The sequence below is a fragment of the Rana temporaria genome, chromosome 2, assembly GCF_905171775.1.
Source record: "Rana temporaria chromosome 2, aRanTem1.1, whole genome shotgun sequence".
NCBI classification, from domain to species: Eukaryota; Metazoa; Chordata; class Amphibia; order Anura; family Ranidae; genus Rana; species Rana temporaria.
The window spans coordinates 212,664,852-212,687,394 of NC_053490.1; the positions used below are offsets into that span (position 1 = coordinate 212,664,852).

At 41.0% G+C, this 22,543-nt stretch overlaps 1 protein-coding gene across 2 annotated transcripts in view; it reads right to left on the reverse strand.

The window, feature by feature from the left end:
- The window catches only part of RASA3 (RAS p21 protein activator 3), a 335,356-nt gene that overhangs the window by 122,046 nt on the left and 190,767 nt on the right, over positions 1 to 22,543 (reverse strand). For both annotated transcript variants that reach the window (XM_040336372.1, XM_040336371.1), the window contains exon 5: positions 12,910 to 12,986. In XM_040336372.1, the coding sequence (XP_040192306.1) occupies positions 12,910 to 12,986 (77 nt within the window). The remainder of the gene's footprint in view (positions 1 to 12,909; positions 12,987 to 22,543) is intronic.

The following is a 22,543-nucleotide window of genomic DNA, read 5'->3' on the forward strand; positions in this document are numbered from 1 at the left end:
GGCAAACTAACACTTACGGCGACTTAACGAAGGGAAAAAGCTTTGTGGATCTCCGTAAGTGCTAATTTGCATACCCGACGCTGGATTACGACGAGAAATGCCCCCAGCGGCGGCCGCGGTACTGCATCCTAAGATCCGACAGTGTTTGGCCCCATACACACGATAGAATCCATCCGCAGATAAATCCCAGCAAATGGGTTTCTGCGGATAGATCCTATGGTGTGTACACGCCAGCGGATCTGTTTCCGCGGAGAAATCTCCTCTGGGATGGATTCCAGCAGATCGGATATTTGCTGACATGCACAACAAATCCATCTGCTGGAATCCATCCCAACGGATGGATCCGCTCGTCTGTACAGACTCACCGGATCCATCCGTCCAAAGGGATTCCCCGCACGCGTCGTAATGATTTGACGCATGCGTGGAATTCCTTATATGACAGCGTCGCGCCCGTCGCCGCGTCATAATCGCGGCGACGGCGCGACACGTCATCGCCAGAGGATTTCCGCGCGGATTTCAATGCGATGGTGTGTACACTCCATCGCATAGAAATCTGCGGAAATCTTTGAGAGGATTTATCCGTGGAAACGGTCCGCTGGACCGTATCCGCGGATAAATTCTCTCGTGTGTATGGGGCCTAAGTCCATTACACTCAGTAGATACGCCGTTGTATCTCTTTTGTGAATCTGGCCCTAGGTACCTGAATTTGCCTTGGTATCAGCCCCTGTACAGCAGCAAATATAGCCATTCAGTTCAACTAGACTGTAAGGAGCATGCTGATAGGAGGATAACTGCAGCAGAGAAATATCAGTTCTTGAGACATGGTTGTCTTGTGTGGCCAAGCTGTGTAAATTGGATGTACAATATGACAAGTCCTTTGGCAGGTAAAACAGCTCCCTAAGCCCTGGTTCGCACTTGTGTGGGTTGTGTGGCCCACATTTGTGCCAGGCCTGTGTTTTCCGCAATAAAAATAAGCTTGCCCCTCTTTACAAATGTGGCCACAGGTAAATCGCATGGTGCTTTGACTTTGTAATTTCCCTGCAGTTCCCGCACCCACAAGCATGCTACGGGTTGAGAAGAGTGGAAGTGCCATTAAGAATGAATGGCAGACCTGCGCCTCTCTGCAGGGCAGCGCAATTTTACTGAGGGTCTGGGAACAGTTGTGATTCCAGCACCCACTACCACCTGCAGCCAGATCACGCTGCTCTACATAGACGCACAGGGCTGCTATTAACATGCGAGCAAGTGTGAACCTAGCGTTAAATATGCCAATGACGTGGCTCTTTAACCATGTGATCTACTGTGTACAATTACAGCTGATCACATGTAAACAGGGAATTTATATTTATCGTCTCTCCTCACCTCACACCGACACAGTGAGAGGAGAGCTGATCAGCGGCATCTCCTCACAGAGGAGACCTGTACAGCTAATCAGGGCACTGATCATCAGTGCCCTGATGATCAGTGCAGTCCCAGCAGTGATGCTAGTCAGTGACCATTTGGGATGTCAATCTGTGCCCATTAGTGACACCAAACTGTGCCTATCATTGATGCAAATTTGTGCCCTGCAGTGCCGCCCATTGATGCCCATCAGTGACACCTATCTGTGCCGCCTATCATTGCTCATAAGTGCCGCCTATCAGTGCCGCCTCTCAGTGCTCATCAACGCCACATATCAGTGCCACCTGCCATTAGTGAGGCACATTAGTGGCTCCTCATCAGTGTCAAATCACCAGTGCCCTTTAGTGCTGTCTCATCAGTGCCCATAATTGCTGCCTCATCAGTGCCCATTAGTGCAGCCTATCAATGCACATCAGTAAAGGATAAAAAATACTTATTTACAAAATTTGACAGAAACAAAGAACAACATTTTTTTATATTTTTTTTTCTTTTTTTTAGCAAAAACAAAAAAATACAGCAGTGATTAATTACCACCAAAAGAAAGCTCTATTTGTATGAAAAAAATGATAACAATTTCATTTGGGTACAGTGTTGCATGACCGTGCAATTGTCATTCAAAGTGTGACAGTGTTGAAAGCTGAAAATTGAACTGGACAGGAAGGGGGTGAAGCAGTTAAAGTACTAAAAAAGATAAACATTATTTTATTGAAGAAGAAAGTTATAAAATGACCTTTGAGAACATGTATATGCTTTTTATATAAGAAACTAGTATTGAGCTTATACATTTTGTCCATCTCTGCAATAATTGCATGTTGGCCCATGCTATGTCTCCTTAAAAAACAATGCAAGTGCAGAAAAATACCTGACGATCCTGCCAGTGAGCTCCTAACTTCTGCCTAAGCTGGCAACACGGTGCCTCTGCAGCACTGAAATCTGAAGTCAGCCCTGCCTGAGTACTTCCCTGCTGGATTACATAACACCTTCTATTTTTCTAGGGATGTGTTTTGTATTCCTGCAGGGGAGAACGACACTGCTTGGAATTTTAGAACCTACCCATTAACCACTTGACCACTGGGGACTTAAACCACCTTCCTAACCAGATCAATGTTCAGCTTTCGGTGCTCTTACAATTTGAATGACAATTACTCAGTCATACAACATTGTACCCATGTGAAATTGTTTTCCTTTTTTTCACACAAATAGAGCTTTCTTTTGGTGGTATTTAATCACCTCTGGGTTTTTTATTTTTTGCGCTATCAAAGAAAAAAGACTGAAAATTTTGTAAAAATAAATACATTTTTCTAGTTTCTGTCATATTTCTAAGACACAGAGCATATGCATAGCACAAATTACATTCCAAAACACATTCTGCTATTCCTCCTGAGTATGGCGAAACCACATGTGTGAGACTTTTACACAGCATGACCACATACAGAGGCCCAACATACAGGGAGCACCATCAGGCGTTCTGGAGCACCTAGGCCAAGTCTGACATTTTTCTCCTACATGTAAAAATATATGTGCCAGAAAATTACATAGAACCCCCCAAACATTATGCATGCTTTTTTAGCAAAGACCCTAGAGAATACAATGGCGGTCATTACAACTTTTTATCTCGCACGGTATTTGCGCAGCAATTTTTCAAACGCGTTTTTAAAAAAAAGTTTTGTGCTTAAAAAAAACACAAAACAGTAAAGTTAGCCCAATGTTTTTGTATAATGTGAAAGATGAAGTTACGCCGAGTATATAGATACCCAACATGTTACCCTTCAAAATTGCACACGCTCGTGGAATGGCGCCAAACTTCGCTACTTAAAAATCCCCATAGGCGACGCTTTAATTTTTTTTACTGGTTACATTTTTTTAGAAGAAGGTCTAGGGCCAAAATTATTGCTCTCGCTCTAACGTTTGCAGAGATACCTCACATGTGTGGTTTAAACACCGTTTTCATATGTGGGCGGGACTTAAGTGTGTGTTCCCTTCTGCATGCAAGCACACATGGACAGGGGCACTTAAAAAAAAAAAAAAAAAAAACATTTTATTGTTCATTTTACTTTATTTATTTTAGTTTGACACTTTTTTCCCCAAAAATAAATTTTTGATCACTTTTATTCCTATTATATGGAATGTAAACATCCCTTGTAATAGGAATATAGCATGACAGGTTCTCTTTACAGTGAGATGTGGGGTCAATAAGACCTCACATCTCACCTCTAGGCTGGTAAGCCTGAAATAAAATAAAAAAATGATCCTGGCTTCGATCGTAGCGCTATTGCGGAGTATTGCAGGGTATTGCAGGGTACTGCGGAGTATTGCAGGGTATTGCAGAGTATTGCGGAGTATTGCAGGGTATTGCGGAGTATTGCGGAGTATTGCAGGGTATTGCAGAGTATTGCAGGGTATTGCACAGGGGTATTGGCAGAGTATTGCACAGGGGTATTGGCAGAGTATTGCACAGGGGTATTGGCAGAGTATTGCACAGGGGTATTGCCAGAGTATTGCACAGGGAGGGATGGATGGCTGGATCTGTGACTGCAGTTGTCACAAATCCAGCCCGCAGCACTGCTGCTGCCTCCGCTCTCTCCCCCTTTCCTCTCACACTGTACCGATCGGTACAGAGAGGGGAGGGAGGAACCGGCGTCATCACATGACGCGGTTTGTTTACAAGTGATCGCTCCGTCATTAAACGGCCGCTATCAGATTTACCGCGATCCGTGATGCGCCGGGTCTTCTAGACCCGGCGGTCACTGTAGCCGTCTTTCGGCTATGGCGCGGTCGTCAAGAGGTTAATAAGGATTCATGGTCAGGTATAGCTTTGTGTCCACTACAGATACAGACATTATTTTAGCCATAGACAGATTATTTTTATAATAGACAGATGCAATAAACGCTGAATTAAGGGACACCTATAAGGAAGAAACATAATAGTCTATAAGCTCATCTGAATATTATAACTGTGTGGGTCATGCTTTATTGACTGCTGTATGTTATAAGGCATTGACGTGGAACAAGTACGCAGATCAAGTGTTTAAATTGTGATTTCGCTGGCTGTGTGCTTGTTTTGGTTCAATGACTCAGAAAGTACTAAATCCATGCAACTAACAGTTTCTGAGGGAGGTCAGAAATCGCAACCCCCACAATTCCTCAATGCAAGTTTTCTGTCATTAAAAATAATGGATGAATATGTATAAGAAGCACATTAGTGCTGAAAAGTAAGTAATAATCAGACAGCCAAATTTGCAACATGAATACGGAATTAAAGACAATCATATAAAAAAAAACTGTGAATTAGCACACCGCCTGAACACTCACACACGGTGCTGTTTATGGTAACAAATAGTCTTTTACCAATGACTCATGCCTGCTCATTCCACGTCACCTCTTATTCGGCAACCTAAATAAAAGTGAGGCTGGGGCTGTCATTAGGCCCCTCAGGAGAAATCAGGAGATGTGTAGGATTTGCACTGAAAGATTAAATGATTGTAAATCCACAGCGCAGGAAGCAGCAGGCACCTTGCATCAGCATGGCAATGTGTGGATGACTCACCGGTCTACGTAGACTCTGCTTTATACAAAGAAATTCAATGGAAGTGAGCACAAAAAAACAGAATATATTCTGTACTCACTTTACTTACCGTACATTAATTGCTGCCGTATTCCTTTGCATCATAAAAATGCTACTTTGGCTGTTTGGTTTTTCTTATTATTTAGTATGGGGAAAACACAACCTATTACTTTTTTCATAACAAAATATGGTTTAAAGTAATTTCTTGAGCTTGTTTTTCTGTTTGTATACTAGGATGTCAAATTCTACAGACGTCAAACTGTACTTCTACAGGAACACAAGGCAATGGTAATAATACAATTTTTATTAATACAACAATAACTAGTAAATCTGCTTATTCAGGTCACCACAAAAGATACAAGACCATCCCTTGTGGCAAGAGGAAAAAAAGTTCTTTACTGTAGGAGCTGTGCCAATGTGGAATACTCTTCCACATGACTGGCTCTTGCAGATACAGTAGCTGGTTTCAAGGGCTGGATGTCTTCCTAAAAGAACAATGTATAAGTGATTACTTGCATTCACAAAGATACGTAGTAGAGATTTTTTCATGAAATCTTATCTTATAGAAAGACATCTAGAAACAAAAACAAAAACAGAAACAAAACACTCATGTCAAGGCCTCTTGCAAATGGACGTCTGAGCCCATGCAACCTAAATTCTGATGTATTTGCCCATGGGAAGCACTAGTGCTGCACATCTGTACTTGGGTATACAATGGTGTGTGCATAACCACACACATAGCGTACAGACCTTTGCAAAAAAAATGAAAATTTTGTATCTTTTGTTTACGTCCGTATGCTATATGAACATTTACATGAGCATCAGCTTAAATCTAAGCACAGCCATGGACAGCTAATCATGTCTTTGGGTGGCTGTAAACAGCACCTAGGCTTTCTACGTGGGCGAGATACACAGGGATTTACGTTGTAAGGGCTCAAGCGACTAAAGCAACTAGAGCCATGTTTTAGAAGAGTTTTTTTCCTTTCTATGGATTATCTAGGGGTTTTGAGAATTCAACTTGATGACTTGTCTTTTTTACCCTAACAATGTATTAATGAAAAAAAGTAATCTATAAAGCACAACTTTGCTTTGCTTGCATCTAAACCAATCAGGTCCTGGCTTATGTTAACATGTAACCTGTGTGGGATCTTGGTATGGTGCCTGATGCCCACTTAGTGGAAAAAGTCGGTCTTGCGCCCTCTTCTCATTTATATATTTTTTATTGATTATTTATCACAGGTACTTATATAGTGCTGTCGATTTATGCAGCGCTTCACACATATACAGTACAGACCAAAAGTTTGGACACACCTTCTCATTGAAAGAGTTTTCTTTATTTTCATGACTATGAAAATTGTAGATTCACACTGAAGGCATCAAAACTATGAATTAACACATGTGGAATTATACATAACAAAAAAGTGTGAAACAACTGAAAATATATTTCATATTCTAGGTTCTTCAAAGTAGCCACCTTTTGCAGCAGACACATCTCTAGAACTGTTAAGAGGAGACTGTGTGAATCAGGCCTTCATGGTAGAATATCTGCTAGGAAACCATTGCTAAAGAAAGGCAACAAGCAGAAGAGACTTGTTTGGGCTAAAGAACACAAGGAATGGACATTAGACCAGTGGAAATCTGTGCTTTGGTCTGATGAGTCCAAACTTGAGATCTTTGGTTCCAACCCCCATGTCTTTGTGCGACGCAGAAAAGGTGAACGGATGGACTCTACATGCCTGGTTCCCACCGTGAAGCATAGAGGAGGAGGTGTGATGGTGTGGGGGTGCTTTGCTGGTGACACTGTTGGGAATGTATTCAAAATTGAAGGCATACTGAACCAGCATGGCTACCACAGCATCTTGCAGCGGCATGCTATTCCATCCGGTTTGCATTTAGTTGGACCATCATTTATTTTTCAACCGGACAATGACCCCAAACACACCTCCAGGCTGTGTAAGGGCTATTTGACAAAGAAGGAGAGTGATGGGGTGCTGCGCCAGGTGACTACCTCTTGAAGCTCATCAAGAGAATGCCAAGAGTGTGCCAAGCAGTAATCAAAGCAAAAGGTGGCTACTTTGAAGAACTTAGAATATGAAATATATTTTCAGTTGTTTCACACTTTTTTGTTATATATAATTCCACATGTGTTAATTCATAGTTTTGATGCCTTCAGTGTGAATCTACAATTTTCAAAGTCATGAAAATAAAGAAAACTCTTTGCATGAGAAGGTGTGTCCATACTTTTGGTCTGTACTGTATATATATAGAACATTCACATCAGCCCCTCCACTCAAGATGCTTACAATTTAAGATCCCTAACTCACATTCATACATATAATAATAACCATAGCCACTTAAACTGACATCAAAAGAAGTAACCCTGCGTTTCTTCCTAATCCTTTCACATCCCTATTATGTATTTAGAGTTGTGACACCACAGCCATCATACCAAATTGCTATGGAAATGCCAAGGTACTAAAGTCTATAAACCCCTGCCTCTGTATGGTGGCATGATCAAGAGGAAAAGATTTAAAGTTCCAGTGTGCAAGGGACACGTATTGAAAATACAACATCCTGGAAGCTTGTTTAGTAGTAGAGCTATAGTATCAACCATGCCTTATCACCTTCTTCAGTATGCACAACCATAAAGTATCCTGCATGCTGCTGGCAACTGAACTGTCACTGCCAGCTGCTGCTGCTTAACCTGCAAGAGGGGAGTCAGACCTTAGAGAGACTGCTGCTTGGCTGTTTAACAAGCTTCTAGTGTGCAAAGTTGGGTTTTACAAGCTAAAAAAGGGACGAGGAGATGGAGGGTCAAAGAACAGGTGGCACAAGGGGTTTAATAAAGAATGGCCTACAGAATTTGTTATGATGCATTTTATTGCAATTTTGAAAATATAACAACTCTTTTAGTTGGAACAAGCATACATTATGTATAGTTTGTATGCCTCTGTGCCTTCAAAAGAAGAAGAATCTAAACAGGGGCCATGTGTGGGGAGGTCTGGAGTATTTCAATACTACTTGTAACCCTGAATAAAGGACTGACAGGAAAAAAAAAATCAAAAGGTTTCAATCATATTATTGGCTAAATAATACATTCAAGGTTTATCAATTATTAGTGCCAGAAGAGCAAAATATGCTTCTGCAGCCACACAGAGGGTGTAGGACATGGTCCGGTCTCGCCAGAAATAGCACAAACATAACCCCTAAACAGGCGTTAGCTTCCTTAGACCACCAATTTCATGGTGTAATTAGCATAAGTCCTTTCTGTAAGCAGCTGAAATCTGCAGATGGGAGGAGAAATGTAATATATTCCACTTGTCTGTTGGCTCAGTTTTTATGCACTCATTTGTAAGCAATATATTGTAACAAGTGTCCAACAATGGCCTTCTATCATTCAGGCAGCAAGCAGCCTGTTCACACTCTTCAGGCAAGGACACTCTTTGTCCTTAACAGCCACTGTAGACTACTGCAGATACGTGATAGAAACACTCTGACAATGGTTCCTGCAACATAAAATACAACTTTTACAACTGATAATAATATGATTAACAACTGCTTTTACCATAACTCATTTTATTATGTTTCACATTCTTAAAACAAGTATTTGTGTTGGATCTTAAGAGCTTTGTCTTTCCTGAGGGTGGTGCCACCTCACACACACACATAAAGAAAGCAAACACTGTAAACTGACAGATCGTCAGTACTATGTCAAACTAAAACACAAATGGCATATTTAACTGTACTGTAACTCAACCACCATTCCAGAAAAACACATTTTTTTGGGATCAAATATATAGCCAAGTCGCCAGGACACCATTTCTAGTCGCCATGGCGACCTGGCGCCCGGGATTTGTCGAGCCCTGATATATATCATATATTAAAGAGACCCTGTCGTCAGATCTTTAATTTCTTCAATAATCTTCCTATACCATTGTGCATTTAACATATTTTATGCATGCTATTTAGCTATAAAATCCTCCCTTGTGTAGACAACAAAAGGGTCTGATACTGCTGCTGGGTGCCACCATCTTGGATGTGATGTCAGCAGCCGCAGCAGACTCAAGTGACATGCTGAGTATTCACTTTTACTCTTCTACCTGCAGCTGCATAAAAAGTTATGGAGACAGATGAGGGGTAGAGGAGCTGGGCCCGCACAGAGAGTAGTTAGACACTCCCTAAACCTCCCAACTTTTTGAGATGGGAACGAGGGACACCTATTAGCAAAATTATTTCGTCAAAAACACTTGCTCACATGTGCTTGTCATTATGAGTGTTAAACCCTGTGTTTTAACCGTTTGCCGACCAGTTATACGGCTGCAGGTTGGCTCGGCTGCGCGAGATCACGTAATATTACGTCATCTCGCGAATCAGCCAATAGGGGTGCGTGCCCCCGCTCGCCCCTGGTCCCGACGCGCGTGCCCAGTGGGCGCGATCACCACCGGGCACCCGCGATCGCTCGTTACAGAGCGAGAACCCGGGAGCTGTGTGTGTAAACACACAGCTCCCGGTCCTGTCAGGGGGAGAAATGCCTGATTGTCTGTTCATACAATGTATGAACAGCGATCAGTCATTTCCCTAAGTCAGTCCCACCCCCCCCTTCAGTTAGAACACACACAGGGAACATAATTAACCCCTTCCTCGCCCCCTAGTGTTAACCCCTTCCCTGCCAGTGGCATTTTTATAGTAATCAATGCATTTTTATAGCACTGATCGCTATAAAAATGCCAATGGTCCCAAAAATGTGTCAAAAGAGTCCAAAGTGTCCACCATAAGGTCGCAGTGCCGATACAAAAACGCTGATCGCCACCATTACTAGTAAAAACAAATATTAATAAAAATGCCATAAAACTATCCCCTATTTTGTAGACGCTATAACTTTTGCGCAAACCAATCAATAAACGCTTATTGCGTTTTTTTTTACAAAAAATATGTAGAAGAAAACGTATCGGCCTAAACTGAGGAAATTTTTTTTTATATATTTTTGGGGATATTTATTACAGCAAAAAGTAAAAAATATTCATTTTTTTTTAAAATTGTCGCTCTATTTTTGTTTATAGCGCAAAAAATAAAAACCGCAGAGGTGATCAAATACCACCAAAAGAAAGCTCTATTTGTGGGGAAAAAAAGGACGCCAATTTTGTTTGGGAGCCATGTCGCACGACCGCGCAATTGTCAGTTAAAGCGACGTAGAGGCCGAATCGCAAAAAGTGGACCGGTCATTTACCAGCAATATGGTCCGGGCTGAAGTGGTTAATATGGTTTACTGAAGTTACACTGTAGCCAAGAGTAAAGCTAGGCATACGTGGGATTTAAAGAGAAAATCATTAAGATTCCTCCATCCATGCTAAACAGTGGGTGGAGGAATCTGCACTGCTGGCTATTGTATTCAAGCAGCTGCAGCACTAAATACCCAAACAGTGCCCAAATCTGATTAGATGCAGTCACTGTTCAGCCGACAATTTTCCACTCAGTTCTTTAAACATTTCAATCTAGTAGTTGGGTGGTGCCCGAAAAAGCCATCTACAGTTTTTGGCTGAATCAATAGGACATGGCAGGTGATATGTGGCACAAATTTGGTCTAGCTGTAATTGGAAAAAGAAAGGAAGCATGATAGTAAAATTTAGAAACACATTGCTACATGCATTCTGTTGTAAATGAGCCTTTCAACAACAGCATATATTTGTCTAGTGTGTAAGAGGCTAAATATTTCAACAGTTTGAATCCAAGTAGGGAGTAGGAACTGAACAGCCGAATCCTTACCATACATATCGGTATACTAGTAATTACAAGAAGACTGCCAAAGGAAGAGTTGCTGTCTGTTGGTATATGAGGCTTACCAACAATAATAATACAAATAATAATATAGGTCAATGTTAACCAGTTGTGGACATTCGGTGTGTTATACACACACCCCAAAAAAATTGTAGCAAGCACTGTCCTAGTTTCATAAGTTGTTGAGATGTTAAAAGGATAAGTTTACTTTTGGGAACATGTTACATGTTCCATCTGTTTTTAGGGTGGAACATGCAACATGTTCCCAATGCTGCAGCTGCTCCCTGTTGCCTTATCTCCATGTAGCAGCAGTATGGAGGGAATTACTAGCTGTCACTTTTTAAAAACAGTGTGGCAATACGGGGCTCTGCCCACACGGCCACGCCATTTATTCACAGAGCTTTGTGTGTGTGATTGAACTACAATCCCGACATCCTTTGCGGCTGTCGGCTTATAGTTTTCAGTGAACTACCATGGCATTGTTGACTGCTGTGGTAATTCATTAAATCTTCCGGTCAGTGTGAAACTGCCTGGCTGTACAATGTACAGAGCAGACAGCGGACAGTCTGCAGGAGACCTGCATGGCATCAGTGGTCTTCTGATCGCAGATGCAATGCTTTCTAGGCTCCTAAAAGAAAAATAGTAAATGCACATTTTTTTTACCTGCAAAAAAAAGGGCATTTATTATTTTTTACTTGAAAGTGTTACTAAACCCACAGCAGTAAAATCAGTCTGTATTTGCAGTGAAGCTTGTTATACTCACTGTCGAACCTAAGGGGTTAATTCTCTGCATTGTGTAAAAAGGCTGCTTGATCTTGTATGCACTGCACTGCACTGTCCCCCTGGACAAGTCCGGATAAGACAAAGGGGCAGATCCACAGTGAGAGTACGCCGGCGTATCTACTGATACGCCGGCGTACTTTCAAATTTCCCGCGTCGTATCTTTAGTTTGAATCCTCAAACCAAGATAAGACGGCATCTGGGTTTGATCCGACAGGCGTACGGCTTCGTACGCCTTCGGATCGTAGATGCAATACTTTAGCGTCCGCTGGGTGGAGTTTGCGTTGTTTTCCACGTCGGGTATGCAAATTAGCTATTTCCGACGATCCACGAACGTACATGCGGCCGTCGCATTCTCTTACGTCGTCTCTAGTCGGCTTTTTCCGGTGTATAGTTAAAGCTGGTATTTTGCGGCGTATAGATAGACTTGCCATGTTAAGTATGGCCGTCGTTCCCCACGTCGAAATTTGAATTTTGAATTTTTTTTGCGTAAGTCGTCCGTGAATAGGGATGGACGTAATTCACGTCCAAGTTAAAAAAATGACGTTGTTGCGACATCATTTTGCGCAATGCACGGCGGTAAATTTCGAAACGGAGCGTGCGCAGTTCATTCGGCGCGGGGACGCGCTTCATTTAAATAAAACACGCCCCCTACCCGCCGATTTGAATTACGCGCCGAGAGATACACTACGCCGCCGTAACTTACGGCGCAAATTCTTTGTGGATTCAAAGAATTACAAAGTAAGTTACAGCGGCGTAGCATATCTCCCATACGCTGCGCCCGTGCAGATCTATGTGGATCTGCCCCAAAGCCTTTGGAGTCAGGCTGCACATGCTCAGTTTTGTGTATATTGCTAGAGAGATTTTTTTCTTGGAAGCGTGCATGTGATCAGCACAGGGCCAATCAGCACTGTCAAGACATGTCCAGACAAACGGTCAGGGGTCATGCGACCTCATAGGACAGCTCAGCGTAATATGAAAATTCCTCCTACAAGCTTAACCATGAACTGTAAGAAATCACAAGACTGCTATATACTGCAGATGATAAAAGGTATTTCCCAGTTTATATTTAATGAAAAAATTGCATTTCCGTGTTTTGTGTACTGTGGGGGTCCAGATATAGTGAAGGCAGGGTCCTGGCTTTTGTAACACTTTAAAAGTAATTTTACTTTTTAATGATAAGCAAAGAAACTGCTTATTAAGTTCTTCTCCTTTTGCAAAAAAAAGCATGGAGAATGGTAATGGCTTTTAAGGTTTTGCAATGTAAACATTTTTATTTACAAGTTATTTAAATATGGTACTTTTTGAATTTTTCTGCAAAATTCGGAAAAACATATATCTATTAAACATTGATAATTATTTGAAGATAACAGTTTGGTCTTTCTTACCGTGCTGCAAGCTTATGGCAGATGACACCAGTGTCAGTAATGACTTCACTCAACCTTAGCTCCAGGTGAACTTTCCCCTAAAAAACAGAGAATTGTGTGCTAAAAGTAATGTACACAGGTAAGAATGCAAACAGGAAAATAATTATTTCTACAGGTATAATTGACTGTTGTAGATTTCTCCTCTACTATTATCTCTTTTAATTAATTCTTCACACCTTCAAACAGCACAGTTGGGATACTCTTTCTTGTGTTATCAAAAAACACCTTTTTTTTTCCAGAAAAGAAAATGATGCCGAATAATTGTTTACTAAACCTTATTTCTCAATTATGACTTAAATAATATCTAGAGTCAATTTTTTTTTTGTTTTAAATAGGGCATGCAGTCGTCGGCAACCTGGGGCCCTCCAGCTGCTGCAGAACTACAAGCCCTATCATGGCTCTGGGAATAATTGTAACTACCAGCCTTGCGATGCCTCATGGGAAATGTAGTTCCATAACAGCTACTCCTGGAGTATGGAGTGATCAACTCTATCAATATTTTTTTTTTAATCGTTTTTGCCTTGTCCCAGTGAGAACATTTTTCTTCCCTTCTTGTCTCAAGACTGAACAGGAAGTGAAAAGGAATGTCTCCAAAGTAAGACAAATGTTCTTTTAGACATTGACACAGAAACAGGTGTCCCCATTAAAAGATTTCCCCTTTATTGTTATTCTGGTCACAAATTAAAATTATTCGATTTTCGAGTCCTGACCTCAACCCGATAGAAAACCTTTAGGATGAATTGGAGACTGCGAGCCAGGCCTTTCCATCCACATGGTGAAACATTCCCATAGACACACTCCTAAACCTTGTGGACAGCCTTCCCAGAAGAGTTGAAGCTGCTATAGCTGCAAAGGGTGGGCCAACTCAATATTAAACCCTACGGACTAATAATGGGATGCCATTAAAGTTTATGTGCGTGTAAAGGCAGGCGTCACAATACTTCTGGAAATATAGTGTATATATTTATATATACTTAATAGACCAAAAGGTAGAAAATAAAATCATTTCACTGTTTACATACACTTTAAAGTGATACTAAAGCCTTTTTTTTTTGTAGAGTTATACTTACCTGCTCCGTGTATTGGTTTTGCACAGAGCAGCTCCGATGCTCCTCTTCTCGGATTCCTCGCCAGTACTCCTGGCCCCTCCCTCCTGCTGAGTGCCCCCACTCTCTTCTCATTGGCTCACTGACTGATTGACAGACATGGAAGCCAATGGTGCCCGCTGTGTGTCTCAGCCAATCAGGAGGGAGAGTCCTGGACAGCCGAGTCTCACGTGCAACATCTCTGGATCGATATAGGTCTCGGGTAAGTATTAGGGGGGCTGATGCACATGGAAGGTTTTTTATCTTAATGCATTAAGATTTAAAAAAAAATCGGTTTTTAGAACCACTTTAAGTTCGGTATTCATTTTGGGTTTATTTTGCTAATACCAACTAGTCTGCAGGTATGACATTCTATAAACACTAAACACAGAGGTAGTCACTAGTTCCAGGCTAATGAACTTGTGAACCTAGTTCTAATGCCGCGTACACACGATCAGTTTTCTCGTCAGGAAAACTGTCATGTTTTCTCTTGGACGAGAAAAATAGCTGTGTGTAGGCTCTCCAGCAGTTTTCCCGACAAGAAAACCGCCGAGAACCATGACGGGAAAATTTAGAACATGTTCTAAATTTTCTCGTCGCGAATCGCGTCGTCTTTTTCTCTGCAGTTTTCCCATAGGAAGGGAGCCTACACACAGCTGGTTTTCTCGGCCAAGAGAAAACATGTTAGGAAAACTGGCTGTGTGTACACGGGGGAAAAGGAACCAAGCCAGTCCTCGGTTTTTTTATCGTCGGGTTTCTCGGTGGTGTTTTCACCGCCGAGAAACCCGATCATGTGTACGCGGCATTACCCTTACAAAGGAATGCCCCACACATCATAAAAAAACAAGCATTATTATATGTATATTAGCCAAAATGTCTTTCTCATATGAGTGTGGCATTTATGTGTCACTGCCAACAAAAAATTTCTGTGGAGCCCGTGTTTGCTTTTGGACCCAAAGTCCACTACATTATCCTTCTTTTCATCGGTGTGTTAAGATAAATACCAATAAAAATACCTGCATATGATTTATCATTGATTAAACTACTTTTCTACATTAATTCCTTTTGTGAGCCTCTTATTTATCAAAAATGCACTTAAATGATCTTATATACATGGTTACTGTTGGTCTTAAATTACAGTACAGTTTAGAATACCATGAATGAATTATTGCCCTGTTTTATGACAAGTTAATTCAGCAATCTTATGCATTTTCACATGACATGGCTTGTGCAAAAATGGGCTAACAAACCACATATATGTAGTAAATCAGATCTTCCTAATATCCCTAATTTCATGGGACAGTCATGAGATTCATAAATTTGCCTCTGGTAGTTTGAAACCCTAAAACCATGCTTGGTCATTTGAATTTGTTTTTGCCCATCTATTCTTATTTACTGTGCAGAAAATACCTTATAATTATTACATTTAGTTTTAAAATGCTGTAACAATGTGTATATACTGTATTTTTAATTAACCTGTGATGATAAAGACTTGGGTATACCAAAGACTGCCCAGACTGGTACTGTGCATTATATTGTCCAACATACAGGCTTAGCAGCAAATTATTTTCTGGAAATTGTTTGAAATTGTTATCAATGATGAATTAAGTGGCACAGCAATACACCCAGCAATATTAAAGCAGCATTGTTGGTACTGAGCTGATGTTTCAAACACAGATGGGCCTAACAATAAACACACTGAAAGATACTAAAAAAGCTAACAATAAGTGTGTGTCTTTACTAAAAAGCCATAAAAGATTGCATTTTCGTTTTCTGTTACCTCACACATCTTATAATCCCTAAAGGTAAGTGTGCATTTCCTCTCTCTATACCAAGTCCTTCAAAAAATTATATGCATTGAATTAGTATAAAATGAGAAGAGGAGCTCCATGATATCAACAGGTAGCAAAAGTCTAAACAAAATTGCAATTCCGAGGACAACTCTCCTAGACAAAGGGCCAGATCCACAAAGAAGTTACGCTGGCGTATCTATTGATACGCCGCGTAACTTCTAGTTTGCTCCGGCGTATCTTTGTTTTGTATCCATAAAACAAGATACGCCTGAAGTTAAGCTAGATCCGACTGGCGTATGTCTTAGTACGCCGTTGGATCTAAGGTGCATATTTACGCTGGCCGCTAGGTGGCGTTTCCATCGATTTCCGCGTCGAGTATGCAAATTAGCTAGATACGGCGATCCACGAACGTACGTACGTCCGGCGCATTTTTTTTTACGTTGTTTCCGTAGGGCTTTTTTCGGCGTATAGTTACCCCTGCTATATGAGGCGTATCCTATGTTAAGTATGGACGTCGTTCCCACATCGAATTTTGAAAATTTTACGTCGTTTGTGTAAGTCGTTCGCGAATAGGGCTTTGCGTAGAATGACGTTCACGTCGTAAGCATTGGCTTTTTGCGGGTTAATTTCGAGCATGCGCACTGGGATACCCCCACGGACGGCGCATGTGCCGTTCAGAAAAAACTTCATTTACGTCGGGTCAAGACATATTACCATAAAACACGCCCCCATCTCATCCATTTGAATTGCGCGCCCTTACGCCGACACAGTTATACTACGCCGCCATAACGTATGGCGCACATTCTTTGAGAATACGGGAAATACGATGTAAGTTACAGCGGCGTAGTGTATCTGAGATACACTACGCCGGCCGTAAAGAAGCGCCACGCTTCGTGGATCTGGCCCAAAATCTTCCCACCAATTATTGCCTATTTCCATCTGAAAATTCTATTCACCTGGCTGCCATGCTGATTCAAAGACCTCAACAGTTTCCAAATCATATCAAACATGTTTGCATCCAGTGAAGTTAGAATATCATCAGAACGCTTACTCCAGATTAGTGACGCCAAAAGTACTGAAGAGAATCAGCATGACAAGAGGAGGTCAGCACAAAAACTGTATTCAATTTTAGATGTTTACAAAGTACTGTATATATTGGCAGCCATAAAAGAGACAATTACAGAGCAATGGTATAATAATAACACCAAGCAGACCTATACATATCATTGATTATAGTGCAGTATAGGAAGCCAACATTTGAGAGGCAGTAGGGTTGTCTAGGAAAGTGAGGAGGTAGAAAGCTGTGGCCAAAATATTACTGGAGTCAGGCAGGTGGGAAGAGATGTAGAAAGTAGATAAATAGGGGTTTAGGTAGGGAAAAGACCAAGGGAAAGGGGTAGAGGTAGGGAAGGGTTTAAGAAAAGGGTTGATAAGGGAGGGGGTGGAAGGGGAAGAGGGATAAAGGAGATGTAGGAAAGGAAGAAGGGGAGAAAAAAAAGAACGGGGGGATGAAGGGACCCAGTCTAGAGCAGGGGTCTTCAAACTACGGCCCTCCAGCTGTTGCAGAACTACACATCCCATGAGGCATTGCAAAACTCTGACATTCACAGACATGACTAGGCATGATGGGAATTGTAGTTCCTGAACAACTGGAGGGCCATAGTTTGAAGACCCATGGTCTAGAGGTCATCTACCAATCAAAAAGTTAGTGAGGGTAGTCAATCCTGTGTACAATATCCAAGGCTGCCATACTTTTAGGAATGTCTTGTGTGTATCCATCAGAACTGTCATTCGTTTTCCTGTGATTATTATACCATTCATTTGGTTTTTGTTCAAGTTTAATGAGGGGGTCTTCCGGGTTCTGGCTTTGGTTAGCTGAGATTATATACCTTTATTCATAATCTATTACCTCAACAGAAGATCCACCAGATGTGTGCCTTGTAAGTAGGGAAATATTTGGTGTGATACCATCTATAGAGGACCATGTAGGATTTCTATTGTGTTGGGCCACGCCTAGAACTTTTGGCAGTTGCAGCCCAAATTTCCTGCCAGTCTTCGAACTGGAATGTTGTTCCCAGCTTCTTACCCAATATTTTTTGACAAGTTGCTGGGCTATATTCTGTAGGAGTCCTAATGGAGGTGTAAATAAAAGAAATGGGGACTGATGAGTGTGGTTCATTATAACAAGTGTTCAAAGGCTGTGAGTTATCTTCCAATAAAGACCTAATGTGGTGATGTATTTTCATGCAATAAAAGTGTTCTCTCAATAAGATATCATGGAAGCCTTGTCATTTTTAAAAATTTTTAATGCCTGTGAGGGTCAGTAAAAAGTAGAATTAAAGTCATGGTAACTCCCCCCTAGAAACTGGGTCTTTGTTTTATTTCATGGAGCACACTGCTGATACTGGTTAATGGAACTGGACAGCAGTAATCCATGGTGCCTCCATGTCTACACACCATTTACAGGAGGGATATGTACACCTAAGGCATCTCTAATAACAACAGAGTGTTTTTTTTTTTTTTTTTTTACATAGGCCCTCGTTCTACTTGATATATTAGGAGAGTTTGTTGTTTGAGGAAGAAATGGACTTTCTAGGCACCAATAGTTGACACAGAATATATTTTTATTGATGCAATCCCAGATAGATGGGTAATTGAATCAACATTACAGTACATATTCATAAAAATACATTAAAAAAACACATAAATTATTACAAAATATTTGTGTAATAATAGGACAAATCAAAAAAGATTGTTATTAAAACCAATACTGGTCCACTGGAGACATCAACTTAAGTTGATGGCTATCGTGAATATTAGTAGATGTCTTTGCATGAGCTCTACATGTTTCGCAATTGAATGCTTCTTCAGGAGATATAGATACTTGATATATTAGGTTATGTGCAGGGGTTTTCCTTAGCTTAGTTCTGGATGCAAACATGACATAATCGCTTCCTTATTAATTCATTACAGGGTGGAAAATTAAAGTGATTACATTAACACATTTAATCTGGCTCCAGTGTTTGGTAAAAAGAGCAGTGTACACTAACATGCTATATCCATAAAGTGTAATGTAAATTGTAGAGCAAGCATATTTATCATATTCATCACTCCATCCCAAATTTTCACAACCATAACTTTTATTACCAACAAAGTACTGGGTAATATGAAAATAAAACAAGTTTTGCAATATATCAACTAAAATGTATTAACATTTTTAGAGCCTGATCATGCATCAGCCAAGGAACTGAGGTTCTATAAACAAAGTTCTAAAATTGCCTAATTTTAGCCAGTTAGTCAGCCAAGACAATATATGGTTTGTAAAAGTAGAGCGTGACGTGGATGTGATTTTAAAAATGAAGGGTGTAACTAGATGGAATCATACTTTGGAGACAGAGTGTAACGGTCTTTCCACGGCTGGCAATATTTAGCACAGTTGCAGCTGATTACATCATAGCCCTTGATGAACTGTACATTTTTCTCTTTTTACATTTATATAGCAGATTAGGCGCATGTTTATTTTAAGCAATGGCACAGCTGTTAACCTTGATGGTATTTTCACACGGTTATTATAGATTATTTAACTTACAAACAGATGTATAATTAGTTACAGATAATGAGCAATGCACCTGACATTTGACAAGGAGAAATGCATGCTCAATCATTGCATGCTCATTTTTCTTTCCAGGGATGGAAAAAAGCTCAAAGATAACAGCTGATTGGTTAATAATGACAAAAATAATATAGGTGATATAGGAACACAGACTAATTCCTATACACAATCTGTAACTGAAAACAAATAACTGGAACGAATAAATGTAAACCTCTTGCCGCCCACGTAACAGATATGTGTAGTGGCAAACAGGGTGGACTTTAACAGCCATATGGCAAATATATGCATCCATGGGTTGGCCAAAGTATCTGTGACCAAGCCGGTAAAGACACCTGGGACTGGCTCCTGTCCATATGACTGCTGTGACAGCCAACCACAATGGTCATATAATTCAGTCCTTCCTGTTAAATGGACACCAGGGCTGGGCAGGAAGGAGTCAAATTAAATAATGAAAGTAGCAAAAAAAAAAAGTAGATAATTACAGGGTTTAAGGCTCGGTTTACACTGCTGCGACATGGGATCCCACTTGTGAGACCCCAAGTTGCATTACATGTGAGAGCCATCTTAACTGATGCTACGCAAGATGCTTTGACTTTAAAAAAGGTTCCTACTCTACTTTGGTCTTACCTGGGTCTTGGTCTTACCTTTGGTCTTACCTTTAGCCTTTGTATAAGCTCCTAAATAGCATCTAAGTCAGATCAAGTTGGAAGGAAGTCATAGGGCAAAGTCCCACGACTTTGCCATCGTAGCAGTGTAAACCGAGCCCAAAAGAATATTCAAACCCAAGTAAAAAAATGTATATTTTGCAGATTACATTCCTTAGATGTCTTGGTGGAATTTGTATTTTTTTCAAGATAAAAACAATTTCAGCAAGTATAGAAAATATCTGCTGATCGCTATGTGACTTCCTGTGAGCTTCACCAAAGTTTACAGATCATTTCTGTAAACTACCAGTTTCCTTGTTCCCCCATGTACCGTATTTGCCGGTGTATAAGGTGACTGGGCGTATAAGACGACCCCCTAATTTTGCAGCTAAAAGGTTGGTTTTGGGATTTACTCACCTTATAAGACAACCCTCTTAAGACTCACCTCACTGTGCCCATTGCATACCTCACTGTACTCATTGCATACCTCACTGTGCTCATTGCATACCTCACTGTTGTCAAAGTCAGCTAGCCAATCAGGGGACAGAGGGGGCGGTTCCGGGTCTGGGCTCCGTGTCTGATTGGACACAGGGAGCTGTGACTCGGCTTGGGTGCCCCCATAGCAAGCTGCTTTCTATGGGCACTGAACAGGAGGGAGGGGCCAGGAGCACAGAAGAGGGACCCGAGAAGAGGAGGATCCGAGCTACTCTTTGCAAATCCACTGCAACAGAGCAGGTAAGTATAACCTGTTTGTTATTTTTATAAGAAAAAAAAAAGAGACTTTACAATCGCTTTAAGTTAATAACAGAGGATAGGAAAGCACTCTTTTACGTCTGGAAGAAAAAAAGGTTTAACCTCTGCATACAGAAAGACTTTTTCATAGTAAGAGCTGGGAAGATGTGAAATAAAGTCGCACTAGTTCTAGAAAGCTCAGTAGAGTGTTTAACCACTTGCCTACTGTGCACATACACCCCCTTCCTGCCCAGACTAAATTTTAGCTTCCGGCACTGCGTCACTTTAACTGACAATTGCGCGGTCGTGCGACGTGACTCCCAAACAAAATTGACGTCCTTTTTTTCCCACAAATAGAGCTTTCTTTTGGTGGTATTTGATCGCCTGTGCGGTTTTTAGTTTTTGCGCTATAAACAAAAAAAGAGCGACAATTTTGAAAAAAAACACAATATTTTTTACTTTTTGCTATAATAAATATCCCATTTTTTAAAAAAAAAATATTTTTTTATCTCCGTTTAGGCCGATACGTATTCTTCTACATATTTTTGGTAAAAAAATAAAAAAAATCGCATTAACCGTATAGTGACTGGTTTGTTATTATGCCTACAAAATAGGGGGACATAATTATGATTTTTTTTTTATTTATTTTGTACTAGGAATGGCGGCGATCTGCGATTTTTTTTCGGTACTGCGACATTATAGCGGACACATCGGACATTTTTTGACACATTTTTGGGACCATTCACATTTATACAGTGAACAGTGCTATAAATATGCATTGATTACTGTATAAATGTGACTGGCAGGGAAGTGGTTAACCACTAGGGGGCGGGGAAGGGGTTAAATGTGTAGCCTGATCAGTGTTCTAACTGTGGGGGGAGGGGGGTGACTGGGGGAGGTGACCGATCTGTGTCCCTATGTACAAGAGACACAGATCGGTCTCCTCTCTCCCTGACAGGACGTGGAGCTCTGTGTTTACACACAGTGCTCCACGTCCCCGCTCAGTTACCGGGCAATCGCGGGTGCCCGGCGGCCATCGCGGCCGCCAGGCACGCGCACAGTGTTCCCAGTAACGCGACGGGTGCGCGCGCACACCCTAGCAGCTTCTAATGACAGAACGTCATATGACGTCCTGTCAGAACAACAGGGGATTCCACGCGCCGTCATTTGACGGCGTGCGGTTCTAAGGAGGTTAAAAAAAGCTGCATGCATTCATATAACTGGATATTAACATTTATAGGTAATAACATCAAAGATTATTGATCTATGGAATATCCAACAACCTTAGGGGTTCAGGAGGGATTTTTTCCCCTGCTGGAGAAAAAAGAAGTACTTTCCTGTTGATTAACTGTGGGCATAGGGTTCAAAATATAGAGGTTTTCTATTTATTAATTTCTTCTTTTTTTTTTTTTGTATTGTTAAAAATAAAGGGCTTCTGTCTTTTTCTACCTGACTATTTAGCAGCGATGCCAAGTACATGTTTACAACAGTCAGTCAGAGAGACAATCTAGTTAGAGCAGACCAGCGCCCGATTATAGTAACTTATATGCTGATTGAGCCCTGTAGGTAATGTGTTGGAAGTTGAATTCAATTCCAGTGAAAACAATGTTATTCCCAGTGTCAGGTTTTGCCAGTAGCTGAACCATATCAATCAGGTCAATTTATTTTCTCCAACATAAGTGAAAACTTTTACTGCAGTCTTATCGTGAAAACCAACTGTATGTAAAG